At 38.0% G+C, this 27,543-nt stretch overlaps 1 protein-coding gene across 1 annotated transcript in view; it reads right to left on the reverse strand.

Moving 5' to 3' along the window:
* Positions 1–27,543, reverse strand: part of LOC137658774 (venom carboxylesterase-6-like) — a 59,147-nt gene that overhangs the window by 22,300 nt on the left and 9,304 nt on the right. The window contains exons 6-7 of the mRNA XM_068393795.1: positions 22,496–22,646; positions 3,797–3,975 (exon numbers count right to left, since the gene is read on the reverse strand). Coding sequence (XP_068249896.1) covers positions 3,797–3,975; positions 22,496–22,646 — 330 coding nt within the window. The remainder of the gene's footprint in view (positions 1–3,796; positions 3,976–22,495; positions 22,647–27,543) is intronic.

A 27,543-nucleotide genomic window follows, 5' to 3' on the forward strand; every position in this document is an offset into this window, starting at 1 on the left:
CACTTTGTGTTTAATGACATGACTGAAGCTGCGTCAGACTGAGAAAGGAGTCTCAGTTTGTGTTTAATGACAGGACTGAAGCTGCGTCAGACTGAGAAAGGAGTCTCAGTTTGTGATTAATGACATGACTGGAGCTGCGTCAGACTGAGAAAGGAGTCTCACTTTGTGTTTAATGACATGACTGAAGCTGCGTCAGACTGAGAAAGGAGTCTCAGTTTGTGTTTAATGACATGACGACTGAAGCTGCGTCAGACTGAGAAAGGAGTCTCAGTTTGTGTTTAATGACAGGACTGAAGCTGCGTCAGACTGAGAAAGGAGTCTCAGTTTGTGATTAATGACATGACTGGAGCTGCGTCAGACTGAGAAAGGAGTCTCACTTTGTGTTTAATGACATGACTGAAGCTGCGTCAGACTGAGAAAGGAGTCTCAGTTTGTGTTTAATGACATGACGACTGAAGCTGCGTCAGACTGAGAAGGGAGTCTCAGTTTGTGATTAATGACAGGACTGAAGCTGCGTCAGACTGAGAAAGGAGTCTCAGTTTGTGTTTAATGACATGACTGAAGCTGCGTCAGACTGAGAAAGGAGTCTCAGTTTGTGTTTAATGACATGACTGAAGCTGCGTCAGACTGAGAAAGGAGTCTCAGTTTGTGTTTAATGACAGGACTGAAGCTGCGTCAGACTGAGAAAGGAGTCTCAGTTTGTGATTAATGACATGATTGGAGCTGCGTCAGACTGAGAAAGGAGTCTCACTTTGTGTTTAATGACATGACTGAAGCTGCGTCAGACTGAGAAAGGAGTCTCAGTTTGTGTTTAATGACATGACTGAAGCTGCGTCAGACTGAGAAAGGAGTCTCAGTTTGTGTTTAATGACAGGACTGAAGCTGCGTCAGACTGAGAAAGGAGTCTCAGTTTGTGATTAATGACATGACTGGAGCTGCGTCAGACTGAGAAAGGAGTCTCACTTTGTGTTTAATGACATGACTGAAGCTGCGTCAGACTGAGAAAGGAGTCTCAGTTTGTGTTTAATGACATGACGACTGAAGCTGCGTCAGACTGAGAAAGGAGTCTCAGTTTGTGATTAATGACAGGACTGAAGCTGCGTCAGACTGAGAAAGGAGTCTCACTTTGTGTTTAATGACATGACTGAAGCTGCGTCAGACTGAGAAAGGAGTCTCACTTTGTGTTTAATGACATGACTGAAGCTGCGTCAGACTGAGAAAGGAGTCTCAGTTTGTGTTTAATGACATGACTGAAGCTGCGTCAGACTGAGAAAGGAGTCTCAGTTTGTGATTAATGACATGACTGGAGCTGCGTCAGACTGAGAAAGGAGTCTCACTTTGTGTTTAATGACATGACTGAAGCTGCGTCAGACTGAGAAAGGAGTCTCAGTTTGTGTTTAATGACATGACGACTGAAGCTGCGTCAGACTGAGAAAGGAGTCTCAGTTTGTGTTTAATGACAGGACTGAAGCTGCGTCAGACTGAGAAAGGAGTCTCAGTTTGTGATTAATGACATGACTGGAGCTGCGTCAGACTGAGAAAGGAGTCTCACTTTGTGTTTAATGACATGACTGGAGCTGCGTCAGACTGAGAAAGGAGTCTCAGTTTGTGTTTAATGACATGACGACTGAAGCTGCGTCAGACTGAGAAAGGAGTCTCAGTTTGTGATTAATGACAGGACTGAAGCTGCGTCAGACTGAGAAAGGAATCTCAGTTTGTGATTAATGACATGACTGGAGCTGCGTCAGACTGAGAAAGGAGTCTCAGTTTGTGATTAATGACATGACTGGAGCTGCGTCAGACTGAGAAAGGAATCTCAGTTTGTGATTAATGACAGGACTGAAGCTGCGTCAGACTGAGAAAGGAGTCTCAGTTTGTGATTAATGACATGACTGGAGCTGCGTCAGACTGAGAAAGGAATCTCAGTTTGTGATTAATGACAGGACTGAAGCTGCGTCAGACTGAGAAAGGAGTCTCAGTTTGTGATTAATGACATGACTGGAGCTGCGTCAGACTGAGAAAGGAATCTCAGTTTGTGATTAATGACAGGACTGAAGCTGCGTCAGACTGAGAAAGGAGTCTCAGTTTGTGATTAATGACATGACTGGAGCTGCGTCAGACTGAGAAAGGAATCTCAGTTTGTGATTAATGACAGGACTGAAGCTGCGTCAGACTGAGAAAGGAGTCTCAGTTTGTGATTAATGACATGACTGGAGCTGCGTCAGACTGAGAAAGGAATCTCAGTTTGTGATTAATGACAGGACTGAAGCTGCGTCAGACTGAGAAAGGAGTCTCAGTTTGTGATTAATGACATGACTGGAGCTGCGTCAGACTGAGAAAGGAATCTCAGTTTGTGATTAATGACAGGACTGAAGCTGCGTCAGACTGAGAAAGGAGTCTCAGTTTGTGATTAATGACATGACTGGAGCTGCGTCAGACTGAGAAAGGAATCTCAGTTTGTGATTAATGACAGGACTGAAGCTGCGTCAGACTGAGAAAGGAGTCTCAGTTTGTGATTAATGACATGACTGGAGCTGCGTCAGACTGAGAAAGGAGTCTCAGTTTGTGTTTAATGACATGACTGAAGCTGCGTCCGACTGAGAAAGGAGTCTCACTTTGTGTTTAATGACATGACTAAAGCTGCGTCAGGCTGAGAAAGGAGTCTCAGTTTGTGTTTAATGACATGACTGAAACTGCGTCAGACTGAAAAAGGAGTCTCAGTTTGTGTTTAATGACATGACCGGAGCTGCGTCAGATGGAAAAAGTGTCTCAGTTTAGGTTTAATGACATGACTGCAGCTGCGTCAGATGGAAAAAGTGTCTCAGTTTAGGTTTAATGATATGACTGAAACTGCGTCAGACTCAGAAAGTAGTGTCAGTTGGTTTAATGGTAACTGTGCAATAGTCCCTCCATTCCAAATTCTGACCGTTTAATAGCATTAGAAGCTCACTGGCTTAGATTTTATTTCTATTTTTTATCTTTATCATAGTTACATGTTTTACATTTAGTATTTACTTGAGTATGGTAGAAGGAAATAGTTAAAATATTTTTTTTTTCTACACCTTGTGGCTGATTACTTCCTTGTTGAAAGAAAAGGTTATGCAAATATTTAACATTCTTAACCAAAGCTAAAGGCAGAGATATTAGAATTTAGAAATACATTTGATACAGCTTAGTTTAAACTTCTTCATTTTGTGATTTACTATTTGGGTAAATTACCGAGATGTAAAGTATAATGAAGTTTCTCAAACAGCAAACATAATTTACTTAGCAAGTTGTATGTTGATATAGAATTTTGTAGCGGGCAGAAAAATAAAGAAAGTTTTTGGTGAGTTATAGTGTTGCCGGGATGAATGTCTTAGTCTGGCTGTCCCTCTATTCGGTCTAATGAGATCTTTGTAAATATTTTATATATTGTGGAGTAAACTTATTGGGCGGTGATATATATATATATATATATATATATATATATATATATATGTATATATATATAATGTATATATATATATACATATATATATATATATATATATATGTATATATATACATATATATACTGTATATATATATATATATATATATATATATATATATATATATATATACACTGTATATAGATATATATATATATATATATATATATATATATATATATATATATATATATATATACGCAAAGATATGTCTGAATATATGAGTGTTTTTGTGTATATATACAGATATGTGTATTCATACTGCATACATACAGTACATGTATATATTCTATACAGTATGAATATGTATGTATGTTGCTTACCTGTGTTATCCCAGGTTCATGATCAGTATCGACATTAAATCCCCCAAGATAGTACGCATAGTACTGGTTCACCAACGTCAGGGATGTCTTATCCGTGACGTTCAAGCCAATGCTGTAAGGGCCGTTTTCCTCAAAGTTGCTTTCCAAGGATGGAATGAGGTCTGGTCGGGCAAGCAGAGCTGTGGAGAAAGTATCATTAGATTTTTTATTTTTAAATCCTCTGGCTGAACACTTCTCATTAAACTGAAAAAAAAATCATTTCAAATTCAATATCAATTTAAGTAAACAACAGGACACTCTCACACCTGTCGTCACGTAACATCCTGTTTTTTTTTTTTTTTTTTAAATCCTCTGATTCTTTAGACTTATAAACATCCTACTTGTATCCTCAATTTCGCATTTAAAGGTTTAAAGGTCGCTCATGAATGGCAGAGGCAAGGGACAGTGACATTGCCCTAGCAATCAGGACAATGCCCTAGAGACTGACCATATATTATATGATCAGCGCCCAAGCCTCCTCTCCACCCAAGCTAGGACCAGGGAGGGCCAGGCAGTGGCTGCTGATGACTCAGCAGATAGACCTATAGCCTCCCCCAAACCCCCCAACATTAGCAAACAAGGATGGTAAGGTTGCAGACACTATAGGCACTAACGAGTCTAAGCGGGACTCGAACCCCCGACTGACTAACACCAGGCAGAGACGTTACCAATCAGGCCAATCTTCCTCAAATAAGTATCAGAAACACGTTCATGTTGTGAAACAAATAATAATACAAATTCCCTAATATCGCAAGAGGGTCTGCCCCTCTCTTTTCTTCTTCTCCTGTACTTCTCTTTCTCCCTATCTCCTTAATCTTTCCCATCCCGAGTACCTGCCTTTGAGCTATAAAGTGGATTGTATCCAGGGGTACTCTTCCTTTCCCCATATTCCCCACTTCCCTATTCTTATTATTATTATTATTATTATTATTATTATTATTATTATTATTATTATCAGAAACATCTTCGAGTTCGTATTTTTCTAGGACGTTGTCAGATCATTATGCTTAATAGATTTTAAGAATAGTATTGATATAACACGTCGTCGAATTGCAGGATGTTCTTTACGTTTGAATTACACTCAATCATAAAAGTAATTCAAAGATGTGCTGAAGTAGTGCCAATTAAAAGAGGGCAGAAAGTAATATCATACAGAAAAGTAATTCAAAGATGTGCTGAAGTAATGCCAATGAAAAGAGGGCAGAAAGTAATATCATACAGAAAAGTAATTCAAAGATGTGCTGAAGTAATGCCAATGAAAAGAGGGCAGAAAGTAATGTCTACAGAAAAGTAATTCAAAGATGTGCTGAAGTAATGCCAATGAAAAGAGGGCAGAAAGTAATATCATACAGAAAAGTAATTCAAAGATGTGCTGAAGTAATGCCAATGAAAAGAGGGCAGAAAGTAATATCGTACAGAAAAGTAATTCAAAGATGTGCTGAAGTAATGCCAATGAAAAGAGGGCAGAAAGTAATGTCTACAGAAAAGTAATTCAAAGATGTGCTGAAGTAATGCCAATGAAAAGAGGGCAGAAAGTAATATCATACAGAAAAGTAATTCAAAGATGTGCTGAAGTAATGCCAATGAAAAGAGGGCAGAAAGTAATGTCTACAGAAAAGTAATTCAAAGATGTGCTGAAGTAATGCCAATGAAAAGAGGGCAGAAAGTAATATCATACAGAAAAGTAATTCAAAGATGTGGTGAAGTAATGCCAATGAAAAGAGGGCAGAAAGTAATGTCTACAGGAAAGAAATTCAAAGATGTGCTGAAGTAATGCCAATGAAAAGAGGGCAGAAAGTAATATCGTACAGAAAAGTAATTCAAAGATGTGCTGAAGTAATGCCAATGAAAAGAGGGCAGAAAGTAATATCATACAGAAAAGTAATTCAAAGATTTGCTGAAGTAATGCCAATGAAAAGAGGGCAGAAAGTAATGTCTACAGAAAAGTAATTCAAAGATGTGCTGAAGTAATGCCAATGAAAAGAGGGCAGAAAGTAATATCATACAGAAAAGTAATTCAAAGATGTGCTGAAGTAATGCCAATGAAAAGAGGGCAGAAAGTAATATCGTACAGAAAAGTAATTCAAAGATGTGCTGAAGTATTGCCAATGAAAAGAGGGCAGAAGGTAATGTCTACATGAAAGTAATTCAAAGATGCGCTGAAGTGATGCCAATGAAAAGAGGGCAGAAGGTAATGTCTACATGAAAGTAATTCAAAGATGCGCTGAAGTGATGCCAATGAAAAGAGGGCAGAAGGTAATGTCTACATGAAAGTCATTCAAAGATGCGCTGAAGTGATGCCAATGAAAAGAGGGCAGAAGGTAATGTCTACATGAAAGTAATTCAAAGATGCGCTGAAGTAATGCCAATGAAAAGAGGGCAGAAAGTAATGTCTACAGAAAAGTAATTCAAAGATGTGCTGAAGTAATGCCAATGAAAAGAGGGCAGAAAGTAATATCATACAGAAAAGTAATTCAAAGATGTGCTGAAGTAATGCCAATGAAAAGAGGGCAGAAAGTAATATCGTACCTAAAAGTAATTCAAAGATGCGCTGAAGTGATGTCAATGAAAAGAGGGCAGAAGGTAATGTCAACATGAAAGTAATTCAAAGATGTGCTGAAGTAATGCCAATGAAAAGAGGGCAGAAAGTAATGTCTACAGAAAAGTAATTCAAAGATGTGCTGAAGTAATGCCAATGAAAAGAGGGCAGAAAGTAATATCATACAGAAAAGTAATTCAAAGATGTGCTGAAGTAATGCCAATGAAAAGAGGGCAGAAAGTAATGTCTACAGGAAAGAAATTCAAAGATGTGCTGAAGTAATGCCAATGAAAAGAGGGCAGAAAATAATATCGTACAGAAAAGTAATTCAAAGATGTGCTGAAGTAATGCCAATGAAAAGAGGGCAGAAAGTAATATCATACAGAAAAGTAATTCAAAGATGTGCTGAAGTAATGCCAATGAAAAGAGGGCAGAAAGTAATATCTACAGAAAAGTAATTCAAAGATGTGCTGAAGTAATGCCAATGAAAAGAGGGCAGAAAGTAATATCTACAGAAAAGTAATTCAAAGATGTGCTGAAGTAATGCCAATGAAAAGAGGGCAGAAAGTAATGTCTACAGAAAAGTAATTCAAAGATGTGCTGAAGTATGCCAATGAAAAGAGGGCAGAAGGTAATGTCTACATGAAAGTAATTCAAAGATGCGCTGAAGTGATGCCAATGAAAAGAGGGCAGAAGGTAATGTCTACATGAAAGTAATTCAAAGATGCGCTGAAGTGATGCCAATGAAAAGAGGGCAGAAGGTAATGTCTACATGAAAGTAATTCAAAGATGCGCTGAAGTGATGCCAATGAAAAGAGGGCAGAAGGTAATGTCTACATGAAAGTAATTCAAAGATGTGCTGAAGTAATGCCAATGAAAAGAGGGCAGAAAGTAATGTCTACAGAAAAGTAATTCAAAGATGTGCTGAAGTAATGCCAATGAAAAGAGGGCAGAAAGTAATATCTACAGAAAAGTAATTCAAAGATGTGCTGAAGTAATGCCAATGAAAAGAGGGCAGAAAGTAATATCTACTAAAAGTAATTCAAAGATGCGCTGAAGTGATGCCAATGAAAAGAGGGCAGAAGGTAATGTCTACATGAAAGTAATTCAAAGATGCGCTGAAGTGATGCCAATGAAAAGAGGGCAGAAGGTAATGTCTACATGAAAGTAATTCAAAGATGCGCTGAAGTGATGCCAATGAAAAGAGGGCAGAAGGTAATGTCTACATGAAAGTAATTCAAAGATGCGCTGAAGTGATGCCAATGAAAAGAGGGCAGAAGGTAATGTCTACATGAAAGTAATTCAAAGATGCGCTGAAGTAATGCCAATGAAAAGAGGGCAGAAAGTAATGTCTACAGAAAAGTAATTCAAAGATGCGCTGAAGTAATGCCAATGAAAAGAGGGCAGAAAGTAATATCTACAGAAAAGTAATTCAAAGATGTGCTGAAGTAATGCCAATGAAAAGAGGGCAGAAAGTAATATCTACAGAAAAGTAATTCAAAGATGTGCTGAAGTAATGCCAATGAAAAGAGGGCAGAAAGTAATATCATACAGAAAAGTAATTCAAAGATGTGCTGAAGTAATGCCAATGAAAAGAGGGCAGAAAGTAATATCATACAGAAAAGTAATTCAAAGATGTGCTGAAGTAATGCCAATGAAAAGAGGGCAGAAAGTAATATCATACAGAAAAGTAATTCAAAGATGTGCTGAAGTAATGCCAATGAAAAGAGGGCAGAAAGTAATATCATACAGAAAAGTAATTCAAAGATGTGCTGAAGTAATGCCAATGAAAAGAGGGCAGAAAGTAATATCATACAGAAAAGTAATTCAAAGATGTGCTGAAGTAATGCCAATGAAAAGAGGGCAGAAAGTAATATCATACAGAAAAGTAATTCAAAGATGTGCTGAAGTAATGCCAATGAAAAGAGGGCAGAAAGTAATGTCTACAGAAAAGTAATTCAAAGATGTGCTGAAGTAATGCCAATGAAAAGAGGGCAGAAAGTAATATCATACAGAAAAGTAATTCAAAGATGTGCTGAAGTAATGCCAATGAAAAGAGGGCAGAAAGTAATATCTACAGAAAAGTAATTCAAAGATGTGCTGAAGTAATGCCAATGAAAAGAGGGCAGAAAGTAATATCATACAGAAAAGTAATTCAAAGATGTGCTGAAGTAATGCCAATGAAAAGAGGGCAGAAAGTAATATCATACAGAAAAGTAATTCAAAGATGTGCTGAAGTAATGCCAATGAAAAGAGGGCAGAAAGTAATATCATACAGAAAAGTAATTCAAAGATGTGCTGAAGTAATGCCAATGAAAAGAGGGCAGAAAGTAATGTCTACAGAAAAGTAATTCAAAGATGTGCTGAAGTAATGCCAATGAAAAGAGGGCAGAAAGTAATATCATACAGAAAAGTAATTCAAAGATGTGCTGAAGTAATGCCAATGAAAAGAGGGCAGAAAGTAATATCTACAGAAAAGTAATTCAAAGATGTGCTGAAGTAATGCCAATGAAAAGAGGGCAGAAAGTAATATCGTACAGAAAAGTAATTCAAAGATGTGCTGAAGTAATGCCAATGAAAAGAGGGCAGAAAGTAATATCGTACAGAAAAGTAATTCAAAGATGTGCTGAAGTAATGCCAATGAAAAGAGGGCAGAAAGTAATATCGTACTGAAAAGTAATTCAAAGATGCGCTGAAGTGATGCCAATGAAAAGAGGGCAGAAGGTAATGTCTACATGAAAGTAATTCAAAGATGCGCTGAAGTGATGCCAATGAAAAGAGGGCAGAAGGTAATGTCTACATGAAAGTAATTCAAAGATGCGCTGAAGTGATGCCAATGAAAAGAGGGCAGAAGGTAATGTCTACATGAAAGTAATTCAAAGATGCGCTGAAGTAATGCCAATGAAAAGAGGGCAGAAAGTAATGTCTACAGAAAAGTAATTCAAAGATGCGCTGAAGTAATGCCAATGAAAAGAGGGCAGAAAGTAATATCGTACAGAAAAGTAATTCAAAGATGTGCTGAAGTAATGCCAATGAAAAGAGGGCAGAAAGTAATATCGTACAGAAAAGTAATTCAAAGATGTGCTGAAGTAATGCCAATGAAAAGAGGGCAGAAAGTAATGTCTACGGAAAAGTAATTCAAAGATGTGCTGAAGTAATGCCAATGAAAAGAGGGCAGAAAGTAATGTCTACGGAAAAGAAATTCAAAGATGTGCTGAAGTAATGCCAATGAAAAGAGGGCAGAAAGTAATGTCTACAGAAAAGAAATTCAAAGATGTGCTGAAGTAATGCCAATGAAAAGAGGGCAGAAAGTAATATCGTACAGAAAAGTAATTCAAAGATGTGCTGAAGTAATGCCAATGAAAAGAGGGCAGAAAGTAATATCTACAGAAAAGTAATTCAAAGATGTGCTGAAGTAATGCCAATGAAAAGAGGGCAGAAAGTAATATCGTACAGAAAAGTAATTCAAAGATGTGCTGAAGTAATGCCAATGAAAAGAGGGCAGAAGGTAATGTCTACATGAAAGTAATTCAAAGATGCGCTGAAGTGATGCCAATGAAAAGAGGGCAGAAGGTAATGTCTACATGAAAGTCATTCAAAGATGCGCTGAAGTGATGCCAATGAAAAGAGGGCAGAAGGTAATGTCTACATGAAAGTCATTCAAAGATGCGCTGAAGTGATGCCAATGAAAAGAGGGCAGAAGGTAATGTCTACATGAAAGTCATTCAAAGATGCGCTGAAGTGATGCCAATGAAAAGAGGGCAGAAGGTAATGTCTACATGAAAGTAATTCAAAGATGCGCTGAAGTGATGCCAATGAAAAGAGGGCAGAAGGTAATGTCTACATGAAAGTAATTCAAAGATGCGCTGAAGTGATGCCAATGAAAAGAGGGCAGAAAGTAATATCGTACATAAAAGTAATTCAAAGATGCGCTGAAGTGATGCCAATGAAAAGAGGGCAGAAAGTAATATCGTACATAAAGTAATTCAAAGATGCGCTGAAGTGATGCCAATGAAAAGAGGGCAGAAAGTAATGTCTACATGAAAGTAATTCAAAGATGCGCTGAAGTGATGCCAATGAAAAGAGGGCAGAAAGTAATGTCTACATGAAAGTAATTCAAAGATGCGCTGAAGTAATGCCAATGAAAAGAGGGCAGAAAGTAATGTCTACAGAAAAGTAATTCAAAGATGCGCTGAAGTAATGCCAATGAAAAGAGGGCAGAAAGTAATGTCTACAGAAAAGTAATTCAAAGATGCGCTGAAGTAATGCCAATGAAAAGAGGCAGAAAGTAATGTCTACAGAAAAGTAATTCAAAGATGCGCTGAAGTAATGCCAATGAAAAGAGGGCAGAAAGTAATGTCTACAGAAAAGTAATTCAAAGATGCGCTGAAGTAATGCCAATGAAAAGAGGGCAGAAAGTAATGTCTACATGAAAGTAATTCAAAGATGCGCTGAAGTAATGCCAATGAAAAGAGGGCAGAAAGTAATGTCTACATGAAAGTAATTCAAAGATGCGCTGAAGTAATGCCAATGAAAAGAGGGCAGAAAGTAATGTCTACAGAAAAGTAATTCAAAGATGCGCTGAAGTAATGCCAATGAAAAGAGGGCAGAAAGTAATGTCTACAGAAAAGTAATTCAAAGATGCGCTGAAGTAATGCCAATGAAAAGAGGGCAGAAAGGTAATGTCTACATGAAAGTAATTCAAAGATGCGCTGAAGTAATGCCAATGAAAAGAGGGCAGAAAGGTAATGTCTACATGAAAAGTAATTCAAAGATGTGCTGAAGTAATGCCAATGAAAAGAGGGCAGAAAGTAATATCTACAGAAAAGTAATTCAAAGATGTGCTGAAGTAATGCCAATGAAAAGAGGGCAGAAAGTAATGTCTACAGAAAAGTAATTCAAAGATGTGCTGAAGTAATGCCAATGAAAAGAGGGCAGAAAGTAATGTCTACAGAAAAGTAATTCAAAGATGTGCTGAAGTAATGCCAATGAAAAGAGGGCAGAAAGTAATGTCTACAGAAAAGTAATTCAAAGATGTGCTGAAGTAATGCCAATGAAAAGAGGGCAGAAGGTAATGTCTACATGAAAGTAATTCAAAGATGCGCTGAAGTGATGCCAATGAAAAGAGGGCAGAAGGTAATGTCTACATGAAAGTAATTCAAAGATGCGCTGAAGTGATGCCAATGAAAAGAGGGCAGAAGGTAATGTCTACATGAAAGTCATTCAAAGATGCGCTGAAGTGATGCCAATGAAAAGAGGGCAGAAGGTAATGTCTACATGAAAGTCATTCAAAGATGCGCTGAAGTGATGCCAATGAAAAGAGGGCAGAAGGTAATGTCTACATGAAAGTCATTCAAAGATGCGCTGAAGTGATGCCAATGAAAAGAGGGCAGAAAGTAATATCGTACATAAAAGTAATTCAAAGATGCGCTGAAGTGATGCCAATGAAAAGAGGGCAGAAAGTAATGTCTACATAAAAGTAATTCAAAGATGCGCTGAAGTGATGCCAATGAAAAGAGGGCAGAAAGTAATGTCTACATGAAAGTAATTCAAAGATGCGCTGAAGTGATGCCAATGAAAAGAGGGCAGAAAGTAATGTCTACATGAAAGTAATTCAAAGATGCGCTGAAGTAATGCCAATGAAAAGAGGGCAGAAAGTAATGTCTACAGAAAAGTAATTCAAAGATGCGCTGAAGTAATGCCAATGAAAAGAGGGCAGAAAGTAATGTCTACAGAAAAGTAATTCAAAGATGCGCTGAAGTAATGCCAATGAAAAGAGGGCAGAAAGTAATGTCTACAGAAAAGTAATTCAAAGATGCGCTGAAGTAATGCCAATGAAAAGAGGGCAGAAAGTAATGTCTACATGAAAGTAATTCAAAGATGCGCTGAAGTGAAAAAAGAGGGCAGAAAGTAATGTCTACATGAAAGTAATTCAAAGATGCGCTGAAGTAATGCCAATGAAAAGAGGGCAGAAAGTAATGTCTACATGAAAGTAATTCAAAGATGCGCTGAAGTAATGCCAATGAAAAGAGGGCAGAAAGTAATGTCTACAGAAAAGTAATTCAAAGATGCGCTGAAGTAATGCCAATGAAAAGAGGGCAGAAGGTAATGTCTACATGAAAGTAATTCAAAGATGCGCTGAAGTAATGCCAATGAAAAGAGGGCAGAAGGTAATGTCTACATGAAAGTAATTCAAAGATGCGCTGAAGTAATGCCAATGAAAAGAGGGCAGAAAGTAATGTCTACAGAAAGTAATTCAAAGATGTGCTGAAGTAATGCCAATGAAAAGAGGGCAGAAAGTAATATCTACAGAAAAGTAATTCAAAGATGTGCTGAAGTAATGCCAATGAAAAGAGGGCAGAAAGTAATGTCTACAGAAAAGTAATTCAAAGATGTGCTGAAGTAATGCCAATGAAAAGAGGGCAGAAAGTAATGTCTACAGAAAAGTAATTCAAAGATGTGCTGAAGTAATGCCAATGAAAAGAGGGCAGAAAGTAATGTCTACAGAAAAGTAATTCAAAGATGTGCTGAAGTAATGCCAATGAAAAGAGGGCAGAAGGTAATGTCTACATGAAAGTAATTCAAAGATGCGCTGAAGTGATGCCAATGAAAAGAGGGCAGAAGGTAATGTCTACATGAAAGTAATTCAAAGATGCGCTGAAGTGATGCCAATGAAAAGAGGGCAGAAGGTAATGTCTACATGAAAGTAATTCAAAGATGCGCTGAAGTGATGCCAATGAAAAGAGGGCAGAAGGTAATGTCTACATGAAAGTAATTCAAAGATGTGCTGAAGTAATGCCAATGAAAAGAGGGCAGAAGGTAATGTCTACATGAAAGTAATTCAAAGATGTGCTGAAGTAATGCCAATGAAAAGAGGGCAGAAATAATATCTACAGAAAAGTAATTCAAAGATGTGCTGAAGTAATGCCAATGAAAAGAGGGCAGAAAGTAATGTCTACAGAAAAGTAATTCAAAGATGTGCTGAAGTAATGCCAATGAAAAGAGGGCAGAAAGTAATGTCTACAGAAAAGTAATTCAAAGATGTGCTGAAGTAATGCCAATGAAAAGAGGGCAGAAGGTAATGTCTACATGAAAGTAATTCAAAGATGCGCTGAAGTGATGCCAATGAAAAGAGGGCAGAAGGTAATGTCTACATGAAAGTAATTCAAAGATGCGCTGAAGTGATGCCAATGAAAAGAGGGCAGAAGGTAATGTCTACATGAAAGTAATTCAAAGATGCGCTGAAGTGATGCCAATGAAAAGAGGGCAGAAGGTAATGTCTACATGAAAGTAATTCAAAGATGTGCTGAAGTAATGCCAATGAAAAGAGGGCAGAAAGTAATATCATACAGAAAAGTAATTCAAAGATGTGCTGAAGTGATGCCAAGTAAAAGAGGGAAGAAAGTAATATCATACAAAACAGGTACAGTATATCAGTAACATTGCAGTAGTTCGAATGATGCATGAAGGTAACCGATTTTGATGATGAAAATAACAGAAACCAATTGACCTCTTGATGTACAGAAGTAATACAAATTATGTAAATGTTTGGATAGCTCATCTTAATCTAAAATGTAGGATTTTATATGAAATCGAAATACAATATATAATTTTAGATCAAAATTATTCATCATTCGAACTATATAAAAAAAAAATCCATTTCTTTTAGCGATGCATATTTGCACCGACCCGCAGCGGTGCCCTTTTAGCTCGGAAAAGTTTCCGGATCGCTGATTGGTTGGACGAGATAATTCCAACCAATCAGCGATCACGAAACTTTTCCGAGCTAAAAGGGCACCGCTGCGAGTCGGTGCAAATCTGCATCGCTAAAAGAAATGGACTTGTAGTATTTCTTTATGCCCTATTTTAATTGGCATTACTTCAAAACATCTTGGAATTACTGTTATGGTTATTAGGTTTCAAATCATTATCGCTTGTTGCCAGGAGAGAGAGAGAGAGAGAGAGAGAGAGAGAGAGAGAGAGAGAGAGAGAGAGAGAGAGAGAGAGAGAGAGAGACTGTAATTACTTTGCCTTGATCAAGCAAACTGGACCATTAATGAATTCTTCATCACTTTGATCCAGCTGCTTTGTTATTATTATTATTATTATTATTATTATTATTATTATTATTATTATTAAGGTTCTTAGGCTTTTATATATTAATTTTTCTTGTGATTGGTGTTTATCAAAAAAATTCGAATATTTAATTTTTTTTTTTTTTTTCTTATCGGGCTTATGCAAAATGTAATATTTAAGTTTGGACAAATTTCATCCAAAGGCCTCGTCACTGCAACAGCTGATGAGATTTGGATAAAGATGAGAAAATTAAGCTGGGAAAAAGAGACGTTTTCGAAGTCATATTACTCAGACGTGTGTCAAATTTCATACGTACCATTACTGTATGTTAAGGTAACCAAATTAGATTTTGGAAGAGATAGGGATGGAAGTTTTGGATACAAATAACGTTCCTTACAAACTCTGGGTGAGTCTACATTAAATGGGTTATATTCCAAATAAATATTCCAAATGGATATTTCAAATTTACCTTTTGAAGATTGTTTGGTTCACACTGGAATACTGACAACTAGATGTTTTGCTATGTTTAATGGTTAATAATGGATAGTTAATGGGTAAACAACTACGTGGTTTAAAACCCGCGTAGTTTGCAAGTTTTTTGTGGAAATATGGGTTGTTATTGTGTAGATCACATATTGGAATGTAAACAACCGGGTAGATCACATATTGGAATGTAAACAACCCGGGAGATCACATATTGGAAGAGAAACAACCTGGTAAATCACATATTGAAATGTAAACAACCCGGTAGATCACATATTGGTATGTAAACAACCCGGTAGATCACATATTGGAATGTAAACAACCCGGTAGATCACATATTGGAATGTAAACAACCTGGTAGATCACATATTGGAATGTAAACAACCCGGGAGATCACATATTGGAAGAGAAACAACCCGGTAGATCACATATTGGAATGTAAACAACCTGGTAGATCACATATTGGAATGTAAACAACCCGGGAGATCACATATTGGAATGTAAACAACCCGGTAGATCACATATTGGAATGTAAACAACCTGGTAGATCACATATTGGAATGTAAACAACCCGGGAGATCACATATTGGAAGAGAAACAACCCGGTAGATCACATATTGGAATGTAAACAACCTGGTAGATCACATATTGGAATGTAAACAACCCGGGAGATCACATATTGGAAGAGAAACAACCCGGTAGATCACATATTGGAATGTAAACAACCCGGTAGATCACATATTGGAATGTAAACAACCTGGTAGATCACATATTGGAATGTAAACAACCTGGTAGATCACATATTGGAATGTAAACAACCCGGGAGATCACATATTGGAATGTAAACAACCCGGGAGATCACATATTGGAAGAGAAACAACCCGGTAGATCACATATTGGAATGTAAACAACCCGGTAGATCACATATTGGAATGTAAACAACCTGGTAGATCACATATTGGTATGTAAACAACCCGGTAGATCACATATTGGAATGTAAACAACCCGGTAGATCACATATTGGAATGTAAACAACCTGGTAGATCACATATTGGAATGTAAACAACCCGGGAGATCACATATTGGAAGAGAAACAACCCGGTAGATCACATATTGGAATGTAAACAACCTGGTAGATCACATATTGGAATGTAAACAACCCGGGAGATCACATATTGGAAGAGAAACAACCCGGTAGATCACATATTGGAATGTAAACAACCCGGTAGATCACATATTGGAATGTAAACAACCTGGTAGATCACATATTGGAATGTAAACAACCCGGTAGATCACATATCGGAATGTAAACAACCTGGTAGATCACATATCTGTGTAAACAACCCGGTAGATCACATATTGGAATGTAAACAACCCGGTAGATCACATATTGGAATGTAAACAACCTGGTAGATCACATATTGGAATGTAAACAACCCGGGAGATCACATATTGGAAGAGAAACAACCTGGGAGATCACATATTGGAAGAGAAACAACCCGGTAGATCACATATTGGAATGTAAACAACCCGGTAGATCACATATTGGTATGTAAACAACCCGGTAGATCACATATTGGAATGTAAACAACCCGGTAGATCACATATTGGAATGTAAACAACCTGGTAGATCACATATTGGAATGTAAACAACCCGGGAGATCACATATTGGAATGTAAACAACCCGAGAGATCACATATTGTAAGAGAAACAACCCGGTAGATCACATATTGGAATGTAAACAACCCGGTAGATCTCATATTGGTATGTAAACAACCCGGTAGATCACATATTGGAATGTAAACAACCCGGTAGATCACATATTGGAAGAGCACCGGATAGTTTGCATGGGTTTGAGGCGGAGAAGTTTTTCATTTGTAAGATTGGCGTTTTTAACACCCAGCAAATAGTAAATGAAATAATGTTTTTGTGAAAAACAAGTTTGCAACTCTTTAATTTCATACTTAGCCAACAACTAAATTATTTTATTGGTAGCCTTTCTTAAAAAAACATCTGTATGTAAGTTGGTTTGATTTTTTGGCTGATGGTTAGTCTACTGATCTAGCGGCCTTTTTTAACTAATCACAAAGGTGTCTTTGGTTTGTTTATTAATTTAACCCCTCCTTTAAACCTAAGGCTTTGTTCTCTCGTCGTGAATAACCCCTCCTTTAAACCTAAGGCTTTGTTCTCTCGTCGTGAATAACCCCTCCTTTAAACCTAAGGCTTCGTTCTCGCCTCGTGAATAACCCCTCCTCTAAACCTAAGGCTTCGTTCTCGCCTCGTGAATAACCCCTCCTCTAAACCTAAGGCTTTGTTCTCTCGTCGTGAATAACCCCTCCTTTAAACCTAAGGCTTCGTTCTCGCCTCGTGAATAACCCCTCCTCTAAACCTAAGGCTTTGTTCTCTCGTCGTGAATAACCCCTCCTTTAAACCTAAGGCTTCGTTCTCGCCTCGTGAATAACCCCTCCTCTGAACCTAAGGCTTTGTTCTCTCGTCGTGAATAACCCCTCCTTTAAACCTAAGGCTTCGTTCTCGCCTCGTGAATAACCCCTCCTCTGAACCTAAGGCTTTGTTCTCTCGTCGTGAATAACCCCTCCTTTAAACCTAAGGCTTCGTTCTCGCCTCGTGAATAACCCCTCCTCTAAACCTAAGGCTTTGTTCTCTCGTCGTGAATAACCCCTCCTCTAAACCTAAGGCTTCGTTCTCGCCTCGTGAATAACCCCTCCTCTAAACCTAAGGCTTCGTTCTCGCCTCGTGAATAACCCCTCCTCTAAACCTAAGGCTTCGTTCTCGCCTCGTGAATAACCCCTCCTCTAAACCTAAGGCTTCGTTCTCGCCTCGTGAATAACCCCTCCTCTAAACCCAAGGCTTCGTTCTCGCCTCGTGAATAACCCCTCCTCTAAACCCAAGGCTTCGTTCTCGCCTCGTGAATAACCCCTCCTCTAAACCCAAGGCTTCGTTCTCGCCTCGTGAATAACCCCTCCTCTAAACCTAAGGCTTCGTTCTCGCCTCGTGAATAACCCCTCCTCTAAACCTAAGGCTTCGTTCTCGCCTCGTGAATAACCCCTCCTCTAAACCTAAGACTTCGTTCTCGCCTCGTGAATAACCCCTCCTCTAAACCTAAGGCTTCGTTCTCGCCTCGTGAATAATCCCTCCTCGTTCTCGCCTCATGAATAACCCCTCCTCTAAACCTAAGGCTTCGTTCTTGCCTCATGAATAACCCCTCCTCTAAACCTAAGGCTTCGTTCTCGCCTCATGAATAACCCCTCCTCTAAACCTAAGGCTTCGTTCTCGCCTCATGAATAACCCCTCCTCTAAACCTAAGGCTTCGTTCTCGCCTCATGAATAACCCCTCCTCTAAACCTAAGGCTTCGTTCTCGCCTCATGAATAACCCCTCCTCTAAACCTAAGGCTTCGTTCTCGCCTCATGAATAACCCCTCCTCTAAACCTAAGGCTTCGTTCTCGCCTCATGAATAACCCCTCCTCTAAACCTAAGGCTTTGTTCTCACACCATGAATAACCCCTCCTTTAAACCTAAGCCTTTGTTCCCACATCATAAATAACCCCTTCCTTTAAACCCAAGGCTTTGTTCTCACATGAATAAGAACACACGAACAAAAATCAGGATCAAAATAAGAATTAATCTATGGAAGAATGGCATATCCATGTCTTCAAAATATGCTCTGTCAACTTTGCCTAAGAATAAGGAGGGAGCCATGAAACTGTTATAATAACCGTACCTGAAGTTTTATAAGATTTGAATAAACTTTTGAGAAAGGGGGAAGAATATATAGATAGAAGTAGGTAATAAGGATTTCATGCAATGGGGGAAGGGGAAGTGTGACTCGCTTGAGGACAATAAGGATTTCATGAAATGGGGGGAGGGGAAGTGTGACTCGCTTGAGGACAATAAGGATTTCATGCAATGGGGGGAGGGGAAGTGTGACTCGCTTGAGGACAATAAGGATTTCATGAAATGGGGGGAGGGGAAGTGTGACTCGCTTGAGGACAATAAGGATTTCATGAAATGGGGGGAGGGGAAGTGTGACTCACTTGAGGACAATAAGGATTTCATGCAATGGGGGGAGGGGAAGTGTGACTCACTTGAGGACAATAAGGATTTCATGCAATGGGGGGAGGGGAAGTGTGACTCACTTGAGGACAATAATGATTTCATGCAATGGGGGGAGGGGAAGTGTGACTCACTTGAGGACAAAAAGGATTTCATGCAATGGGGGGAGGGGAAGTGTGACTCACTTGAGGACAATAATGATTTCATGCAATGGGGGGAGGGGAAGTGTGACTCACTTGAGGACAAAAAGGATTTCATGCAATGGGGGGAGGGGAAGTGTGACTCACTTGAGGACAATAAGGATTTCATGCAATGGGGGGAGGGGAAGTGTGACTCACTTGAGGACAATAAGGATTTCATGCAATGGGGGGAGGGGAAGTGTGACTCACTTGAGGACAATAAGGATTTCATGCAATGGGGGGAGGGGAAGTGTGACTCACTTGAGGACAATAAGGATTTCATGCAATGGGGGGAGGGGAAGTGTGACTCACTTGAGGACAATAAGGATTTCATGCAATGGGGGGAGGGGAAGTGTGACTCACTTGAGGACAATAAGGATTTCATGCAATGGGGGGAGGGGAAGTGTGACTCACTTGAGGACAATAAGGATTTCATGCAATGGGGGGAGGGGAAGTGTGACTCACTTGAGGACAATAAGGATTTCATGCAATGGGGGGAGGGGAAGTGTGACTCGCTTGAGGACAATAAGGATTTCATGCAATGGGGGGAGGGGAAGTGTGACTCGCTTGAGGACAATAAGGATTTCATGCAATGGGGGGAGGGGAAGTGTGACTCGCTTGAGGACAATAAGGATTTCATGCAATGGGGGGAGGGGAAGTGTGACTCGCTTGAGGACAATAAGGATTTCATGCAATGGGGGGAGGGGAAGTGTGACTCGCTTGAGGACAAAAAGGATTTCATGCAATGGGGGGAGGGGAAGTGTGACTCGCTTGAGGACAAAAAGGATTTCATGCAATGGGGGGAGGGGAAGTGTGACTCGCTTGAGGACAATAAGGATTTCATGCAATGGGGGGAGGGGAAGTGTGACTCACTTGAGGACAATAAGGATTTCATGCAATGGGGGGAGGGGAAGTGTGACTCACTTGAGGACAATAAGGATTTCATGCAATGGGGGGAGGGGAAGTGTGACTCACTTGAGGACAATAAGGATTTCATGCAATGGGGGGAGGGGAAGTGTGACTCGCTTGAGGACAATAAGGATTTCATGCAATGGGGGGAGGGGAAGTGTGACTCGCTTGAGGACAATAAGGATTTCATGCAATGGGGGGAGGGGAAGTGTGACTCGCTTGAGGACAATAAGGATTTCATGCAATGGGGGGAGGGGAAGTGTGACTCGCTTGAGGACAAAAAGGATTTCATGCAATGGGGGGAGGGGAAGTGTGACTCGCTTGAGGACAATAAGGATTTCATGCAATGGGGGGAGGGGAAGTGTGACTCGCTTGAGGACAAAAAGGATTTCATGAAATGGGGGGAGGGGAAGTGTGACTCGCTTGAGGACAAAAAGGATTTCATGCAATGGGGGGAGGGGAAGTGTGACTCGCTTGAGGACAAAAAGGATTTCATGAAATGGGGGGAGGGGAAGTGTGACTCGCTTGAGGACAATAAGGATTTCATGCAATGGGGGGAGGGGAAGTGTGACTCGCTTGAGGACAAAAAGGATTTCATGCAATGGGGGGAGGGGAAGTGTGACTCGCTTGAGGACAATAAGGATTTCATGCAATGGGGGGAGGGGAAGTGTGACTCGCTTGAGGACAAAAAGGATTTCATGAAATGGGGGGAGGGGAAGTGTGACTCGCTTGAGGACAAAAAGGATTTCATGCAATGGGGGGAGGGGAAGTGTGACTCGCTTGAGGACAAAAAGGATTTCATGCAATGGGGGGAGGGGAAGTGTGACTCGCTTGAGGACAAAAAGGATTTCATGCAATGGGGGGAGGGGAAGTGTGACTCGCTTGAGGACAAAAAGGATTTCATGCAATGGGGGGAGGGGAAGTGTGACTCGCTTGAGGACAAAAAGGATTTCATGCAATGGGGGGAGGGGAAGTGTGACTCGCTTGAGGACAAAAAGGATTTCATGCAATGGGGGGAGGGGAAGTGTGACTCGCTTGAGGACAAAAAGGATTTCATGCAATGGGGGGAGGGGAAGTGTGACTCGCTTGAGGACAATAAGGATTTCATGAAATGGGAGGAGGGGAAGTGTGACTCACTTGAGGACAATAAGGATTTCATGAAATGGGAGGAGGGGAAGTGTGACTCACTTGAGGACAATAAGGATTTCATGAAATGGGGGGAGGGGAAGTGTGACTCACTTGAGGACAAAAAGGATTTCATGCAATGGGGGGAGGGGAAGTGTGACTCACTTGAGGACAATAAGGATTTCATGCAATGGGGGGAGGGGAAGTGTGACTCACTTGAGGACAATAAGGATTTCATGCAATGGGGGGAGGGGAAGTGTGACTCACTTGAGGACAATAAGGATTTCATGAAATGGGGGTGGGGGAGGGGAAGTGCGACTCGCTTGAGGACAATAAGGATTTCATGAAATGGGGGTGGGGGAGGGGAAGTGCGACTCGCTTGAGGACAATAAGGATTTCATGAAATGGGGGGAGGGGAGGTGTGACTCACTTGAGGGCAAGAGGGATATAGGGCGATTGGGATACTTCAAAAAAAAAAAAAACTTATAGGATATGTTATCTTATAAATGACAGGATTTGCCTATAATTGATTACACCAGATATCCTGATTACCTTATAATTATTTTATAACACTTACCAAAATTACTCAATCGAAGGCAATTACTCCATAAATGACAGCCACCGTGTTTAGTTGAAAAGGATAAATGATCAAAAGTAATGATTTTTGTAGAGAAAAGTTGGATTTGGAAGATGAAATAGTAAACAAAATAGCTATACGTGATTACAAAGTTAGATTTTAGAGGCCTGAATCATAATTACGTGATTACAAAGTTAGATTTTAGAGGCCGGAATCATAATTACGTGATTACAAAGTTAGATTTTAGAGGCCGGAATCATAATTACTTGATTACAAAGTTAGATTTTAGAGGCCGGAATCATAATTACGTGATTACAAAGTTAGATTTTAGAGTCCGGAATCATAATTACGTGATTACAAAGTTAGATTTTAGAGGCCGGAATCATAATTACTTGATTACAAAGTTAGATTTTAGAGGCCGGAATCATAATTACGTGATTACAAAGTTAGATTTTAGAGGCCGGAATCATAATTACTTGATTACAAAGTTAGATTTTAGAGGCCGGAATCATAATTACGTGATTACAAAGTTAGATTTTAGAGGCCAAAATCATAATTACGTGATTACAAAATTAGATTTTAGAGGCTGGAATCATAATATCTGGTGGTTGTGAGTGCTCAAACTAATTGCTTTGAAATCATATGTGAAACTTACAACTTAAGAATAGGAATTTAATTAAAAAAAAGGTTGTATTTACGTAGTGAAAATATTGCTCCTTCATCAGCTGTGACTCCAGTTATGAGATTGACTTTGTTATAACGTCCTTCTCGGATTAGTCGAACAGGATGGTCGGGCAGGTAGTCTCCATCCACTCTGGGCGAAGCCATCAAAGGAAAGACGAACCACTTCTGGAAGTGCGAAAAAAGGATTATTATTATTATTATTATTATTATTATTATTATTATTATTATTATTATTATTATTATCTTTATTATTATTATTATTAGTAGTATTATTATTATTATTACTATTATTATTATTATTATTATTATTATTATTATTATTATTGTTATTATCATTACTATTATTATTATTATTATTATTATTATTATTATTATTATTATCGCCCTTGGAGGCAATCTGATCGTTACTTTTTACTATCCAAATGGCATTACTGGTTGCATAAGCAAAACGCTGGTAGCTATAAGGGAGGGCCCCTTCAAGGAAAAGCTTCAAGGAAACAGGTCAGAAAATTATTTTTTGATTATCATCGTATTGAAACCATTGCTAATCTTTTTTTAATGTTACCATAACTTGGCACAGTGAGATATCATGTTATAAATCATGATTGTATTATTCTTATTTGAACTTTAGGTTTCAAGAACTTGAGGAATTTTGAAGATGCCGCTTCGAAATCTTTTTGGTGATACTGCTATAACTCGGGTCGAGTTCAAGTTCATCCGGGTTAGATTTTCATCTCTCCAGTATTTGAATTATTAGGAATATTTTAAAGTAATAAATGACAATTTTATTTACTCCAGAACTTCAATTCATATAAATAAAAAATTGAAAATTAAACTTCGAAATTTTCAGAATATTACAATTATGATAGGTAAACAAAAGTTTGAAATTGCCAGTTTTCTCCCCAGTATTTGAATTATTAGGAATATTTTAAGGTAATAAATGAAAATTTTACTTACTCCAGAACTTCAATTCATATAAATAAGAAATTGAAAATTAAACTTCGAAATTTTCAGAATATTACAATTATGATAGGTAAACAAAAGTTTGAAATTGCCAGTTTTCTCCCCAGTATTTGAATTATTAGGAATATTTTAAGGTAGTAAATGAAAATTTTACTTACTCCAGAACTTCAATTCATATAAATAAAAAGATTGAAAATTAAACTTTGAAATTTTCAGAATATTACGATTATGATAGGTAAACAAAAGTTTGAAATTGCCAGTTTTCTTCCCAGTATTTGAATTATTAGGAATATTTTAAGGTAATAAATGACAATTTTATTTACTCCAGAACTTCAATTCATATAAATAAAAAATTGAAAATTAAACTTCGAAATTCTCAGAATATTACTATCATGATAGGTAACAAAAGTTTGAAATTGCCAGTTTTCTCCCCAGTATTTGAATTATTAGGAATATTTTAAGGTAATAAATGAAAATTTTACTTACTCCAGAACTTCAATTCATATAAATAAAAAAATTGAAAATTAAACTTCGAAATTTTCAGAATATTACGATCATGATAGGTAACAAAAATTTGAAATTGCCAGTTTTCTGTGCATGCAGTAGTAACCCTCTCACATCAATTTCTTCAAAACATATAAGTACAGTCACTCATATAAGTTGGTGGATGTGCAGGTGTTTGAGGGAGATTTCCTTTTCACCCATTTCTGGACGACAGGTGTTTGGGAGCGCAAAACCGGTCAAATATTCAACCATACCTGTAGTTGAATAGTTGATCGGTTCCGCACCCACAGACACCTGCCGTCCAGAAATGGGTTAAATAAAAATCTCTCTCAAAAACCTGGACATTATTATTATTATTATTATTATTATTATTATTATTTGCTAAGCTACAACCCTAGTTGGAAACGCAAGATGCTATAAGCCCAGAGGCCCCAACAGGGAAAATAGCCCAGTGAGGAAAGGAAACAAGGAAAAATAAAATATTTTAAGAACGGTAACAACATTAGAATAAATATTTCCTATATAACTATAAAAACTTTAACATAACAAGAGGAAGAGAAATTCGATAGAATAGTGTGCCGGAGTGTACCCTCAAGCAAGAGAACTCTGACCCTAGACAGTGGAAGACCATGGTACAGAGGCTATGGCACTACCCAAGACTAGAGAACAATGGTTTGATTTTAGAGTGTCCTTCTCCTAGAAGCACTTAAAACTGGTCCAGCAAAACCAAGTAAATAGATTAATCTAAATATTTTCGTCAATGTATCTTTCAATATCAGGGTCATAGATAAGAGATTTAAGTTTCAATAAAGTTTTAACCGAATAGCATACGCCATCAGTTTTTCTTTGAAATTTTGCACGACCCAAGCGCGCATGTGGCCTACCTCGGGTTTGCTCTCAGGGCACGTATTCCTCCGCTAGGCCTACCATTACAGAAAATGGGAGTAGGGTAAACCACACAAAACTCTGGTCGTTTGAGAGGAGGTTCCAGGTAACTCCTAAGAAAGTGGTTCTCGGTAAGTATGTTAGGAAAAATACAAATGACTAATAATTTGTGATTTTTCGAATGTAGCTATTTATGGTGTACTTAATATTCGTTACAATAAAGAACATACAGGTGAGACAAAAGGAGAAAAAGTAATCACATTCAAAATGTGAGAATTCAATTTCAAACTACTGTACTTCGTTTCGTTATTTTTGTTTTATTTGGATGTTACCAAGAAGGCTGAATTAACTTGTATAGAATTATTCTTGTTTAGAAACAGCAAAGTACATAACAAAAGAATTTCTAGACTATGTATTTTGATTTTGATTTATGTTAATTTATTTATTTTTGTAAACATGAATTAATATCTATATTTTGTTATATTTTTGTTATATTTTTGTAAATAGAATAATTACACAAAAAAATGTAAATGAATAAAATGTAATTGTATTTTTATAATAAAAGATAAAAAAAAAAAGAAACAGCAGATTTGGTAAACCCCGCATAGCTTTTCATTAGTAATGAGTGTAGATGAGATTTGGTACTTTATGTTAATTTTCATCGTAAATTAGGTAATCAAAATCCAGCTTCACCTTTCTTTTCCTGATTCTTAATTTAACATTTGATGAAATTGTTTTTTAGTATGTTGAAAAATTGTCGAAATATACTAGAATATTTTGACTTTTAACTTTCTGATTTATTGTCTGTATCCAAAGAAGATTTTTGAGAGTTTTTGATGTAATGTCTTTGTTGCATTTAATTGCTTTAGAACTGGTTTAGCCATAGGTTTTGCGTCAACATTAATGTGTATTGCTCCATTCATTAACAGTTGCACGTTTAAGGAAATACTTAGAACCTTTTTCCATTATAATGTCTTTTCGTTAATATTGAACAATTACACTGCTATTGCGTACGTTGGGCTTGCTTATACAAGTAGGAATTTCTAAATCGAAAGTGACAAGAAAGGCACAAAAGTCTTCTCAAATTTGAAATTACATTGGTCAACTATCTCTGGAACAGGGTTTGCAAGAGTTTACAGTGAAGAATTAATATTACTTTGTAGCAATAAGGTAACTTAGAATTGGGGAAGTGTATGGGTTGGCCAGGGCACCAACCACCCGTTGAGATACTGCCGCTAGAGAGTTATTGGGTCCATTGACTGGCCAGACATGACTACATTGGATCCCTCTATCTGGTTACGGGTCATTTTGTCTTTGCCTACACATACATCGAATAGTCTGGCCTATTCTTTCCACATTCTTCTCAGTCCTCAAACACTTGACAACACTGGGAATACCAAACATTTTTCTTTGCACAAGGGGTTAACTATTGCAATGTCATTGTTCAGTGGCTACTTTCCTCTTGGTAAGGGTAGAAGAGACTTTTTAGCTATGGTAAGCAGCTCTTCTTGGAGAAGGACACTCCAAAATCAAACCATTGTTCTCTAGTCTTGGGTAGTGCCATAGCCTCTGTACCATGGCCTTCCGCTGTCTTTGATTAGAGTTCTTGGGCATGTTCTATCTTATTTCTCTTCCTCTAGTTTGTTTTGAAGTTTTTATAGTTTATATATAAACACCTAATATAATGTTGTTACTGTTCTTATAATATTTTATTTCGATTATTTATCACTTCTCTTGTAGCTTATCTATTTCCTTATTTCCTTTCCTCACTGAGCTATTTTTTCCTGTTGGAGCCCTTGGGCTTATAACATCTTGCTTTTCCAACTAGGGTTGTAGCATGTCTTATAATATTAATGATAATAACTCGTTAAGGAACCAATGAGGGATCCTTCTCGGAGCTATATACTTTTCCCATTTTTAAATAATTGAGAGTTTAGCAAACTTCGCATTCTTAAAGAGAGTTTAGCAAACTTCGCATTCTTAGAGAGAGTTTAGCAAACTTCTGCATTCTTAAAGAGAGTTTAGCAAACTTCTGCATTCTTAAAGAGAGTTTAGCAAACTTCTGCATTCTTAAAGAGAGTTTAGCAAACTTTGCATTCTTAAAGAGAGTTTAGCAAACTTCTGCATTCTTAAAGAGAGTTTAGCAAACTTCTGCATTCTTAAAGAGAGTTTAGCAAACTTTGTATTCTTAGAGAGAGTTTAGCAAACTTCTGCATTCTTAAAGAGAGTTTAGCAAACTTTGTATTCTTAAAGAGAGTTTAGCAAACTTCGCATTCTTAAAGAGAGTTTAGCAAACTTCTGCATTCTTAAAGAGAGTTTAGCAAACTTCTGCATTCTTAAAGAGAGTTTAGCAAACTTTGCATTCTTAAAGAGAGTTTAGCAAACTTCTGCATTCTTAAAGAGAGTTTAGCAAACTTCTGCATTCTTAAAGAGAGTTTAGCAAACTTTGTATTCTTAGAGAGAGTTTAGCAAACTTCTGCATTCTTAAAGAGAGTTTAGCAAACTTTGTATTCTTAAAGAGAGTTTAGCAAACTTCGCATTCTTAAAGAGAGTTTAGCAAACTTCGCATTCTTAGAGAGAGTTTAGCAAACTTCTGCATTCTTAAAGAGAGTTTAGCAAACTTTGCATTCTTAAAGAGAGTTTAGCAAACTTTGCATTCTTAAAGAGAGTTTAGCAAACTTCTGCATTCTTAAAGAGAGTTTAGCAAACT

Source organism: Palaemon carinicauda, chromosome 19 (assembly GCF_036898095.1).
Source record: "Palaemon carinicauda isolate YSFRI2023 chromosome 19, ASM3689809v2, whole genome shotgun sequence".
Taxonomy (NCBI): domain Eukaryota; kingdom Metazoa; phylum Arthropoda; class Malacostraca; order Decapoda; family Palaemonidae; genus Palaemon; species Palaemon carinicauda.